Below are 1,375 nucleotides of genomic sequence, written 5' to 3'. Positions count from 1 at the left end.
AATCTTTATACCTCAGAAAGGGCACAAGCCATGGCCGAAGCGCATCCTCAGTCGACCTAATTGGTGCTATCCCAATAGTTCTGGCAGTAAGGACCATGAAACACGAGTTTTCCCAGCACCAATTAATTTAGCATACTAACCTCCTAATGTTTATAGCTCCTGCAGGGAACTATGAGTTCGCCCACAATCCTTGGCGTGACCGACCTTATAGGATAACATAAGGATAAAGGAAAGAAGCTAGGAATAAAAGCTAGGAACGTTCCAGTCTGTCCCTCCTATACTGCTCTGCTTCTGTGCTGATCATTTCTAGCTCTACATCTCCACCAAATCCATCATGATTGCAGCTCAATCCAACTTTTGACCAACTGCATCACTGAGATGACATCATGGATGTGAAATCCCTTACCTAAACCTCCCCTACCTTCAGCCTCACCATTGCTAGGCCTCTCATCTACAACCTCTGAGTTGTTTTCCGCAGTAGCCTTTCCTATGGATGCCATGTTCTCCGCAAAAAAAACCTTCTTCCATTTAAATCATATTGCACGTCTCACGTACCCATGACTCGTCTTATTGACCGCTAGAATTGTTGTGGTTGTTAGAGATTCTTCATTGAATCCAGGAGAAGAGGAGGGTTGAGACAGGTGTGGCGATAGATACTGTAGGACAGATGGACAGAGACAGACAGGTATCTCACCCACTCCTTGTCGCTGTTCAGGATGGCTAAGTGAGCATTCTTGGTCTCACACCAGGTCTTGGACTGGTTCCAGGGTAGAAGCTGTTTGCTGAAGAAGTAGCAGTCCGACCCAAACAGAGTCCAATCCAAAGGACAGCATGGTCCTGATGTGGAGGCTGAGACACACACAGAGACACTCAGACAATGTGGACAGAGGGAGGACATCACATTTCTGCCTGTCCATACCGTTCTGGATGATGTGTTTGAAAGAACATTCCAGAGCCTCCACCTTCTTCCTTAGAGAGTCGAGCTGTGGCAGCTCCTGAAGGGCTGCTGACACTGAGTACACACAGACAGACATGTTCCTGGTTCTGATCCAACCCACAGAGTTCTGAACAGTGACGAAAACACACAGACCTGATGAGATTTGGTCCTTGTTGTCCTGAATGCGGAACTTCAGCTGATGGATTTCTTTAATGGATTCTAGAGGAGAAAATATTCTGGATATCAGTAACTGCAACACAGAACCAGAGGTTCAGGTTTGTGTGCTTTTATTGTGAAAATCCTGCAGTGACAATGTCCGGGTTTTACCATGAGCCTGCTGCAGAGATGCGTTTAAGGACTCTATCTTGTCGTACAGGATGGAAACCTCCTCCTCTGCAGACCAAAGGCGCGTTGAGGTCTTCGTGTCTGATCGCAAAC

The 1,375-nt window shown here is 46.7% G+C and overlaps 1 protein-coding gene across 2 annotated transcripts in view; it reads right to left on the bottom strand.

Annotated features, from left to right (window-relative positions):
• The window catches only part of LOC107102320 (C-type lectin domain family 10 member A-like), a 9,598-nt gene that overhangs the window by 4,476 nt on the left and 3,747 nt on the right, over positions 1 to 1,375 (bottom strand). The window contains exons 4-7 of one of the 2 annotated variants that reach the window (XM_015401573.1): positions 1,265 to 1,363; positions 1,091 to 1,156; positions 920 to 1,012; positions 695 to 849 (exon numbers count right to left, since the gene is read on the bottom strand). In XM_015401573.1, the coding sequence (XP_015257059.1) occupies positions 695 to 849; positions 920 to 1,012; positions 1,091 to 1,156; positions 1,265 to 1,363 (413 nt within the window). Of the gene's footprint in view, positions 1 to 142; positions 850 to 919; positions 1,013 to 1,090; positions 1,157 to 1,264; positions 1,364 to 1,375 lie in introns of those variants that run through there. The other variant, XM_015401572.1, reaches the window with a different exon arrangement.

Source organism: Cyprinodon variegatus, unplaced genomic scaffold, assembly GCF_000732505.1.
Source record: "Cyprinodon variegatus isolate N-32 unplaced genomic scaffold, C_variegatus-1.0 Scaffold1233, whole genome shotgun sequence".
Classification (NCBI taxonomy): domain Eukaryota; kingdom Metazoa; phylum Chordata; class Actinopteri; order Cyprinodontiformes; family Cyprinodontidae; genus Cyprinodon; species Cyprinodon variegatus.
The sequence above is the reverse complement of the archived record's forward strand: the minus strand, read 5'-3'. Positions and strand labels throughout refer to the sequence as shown.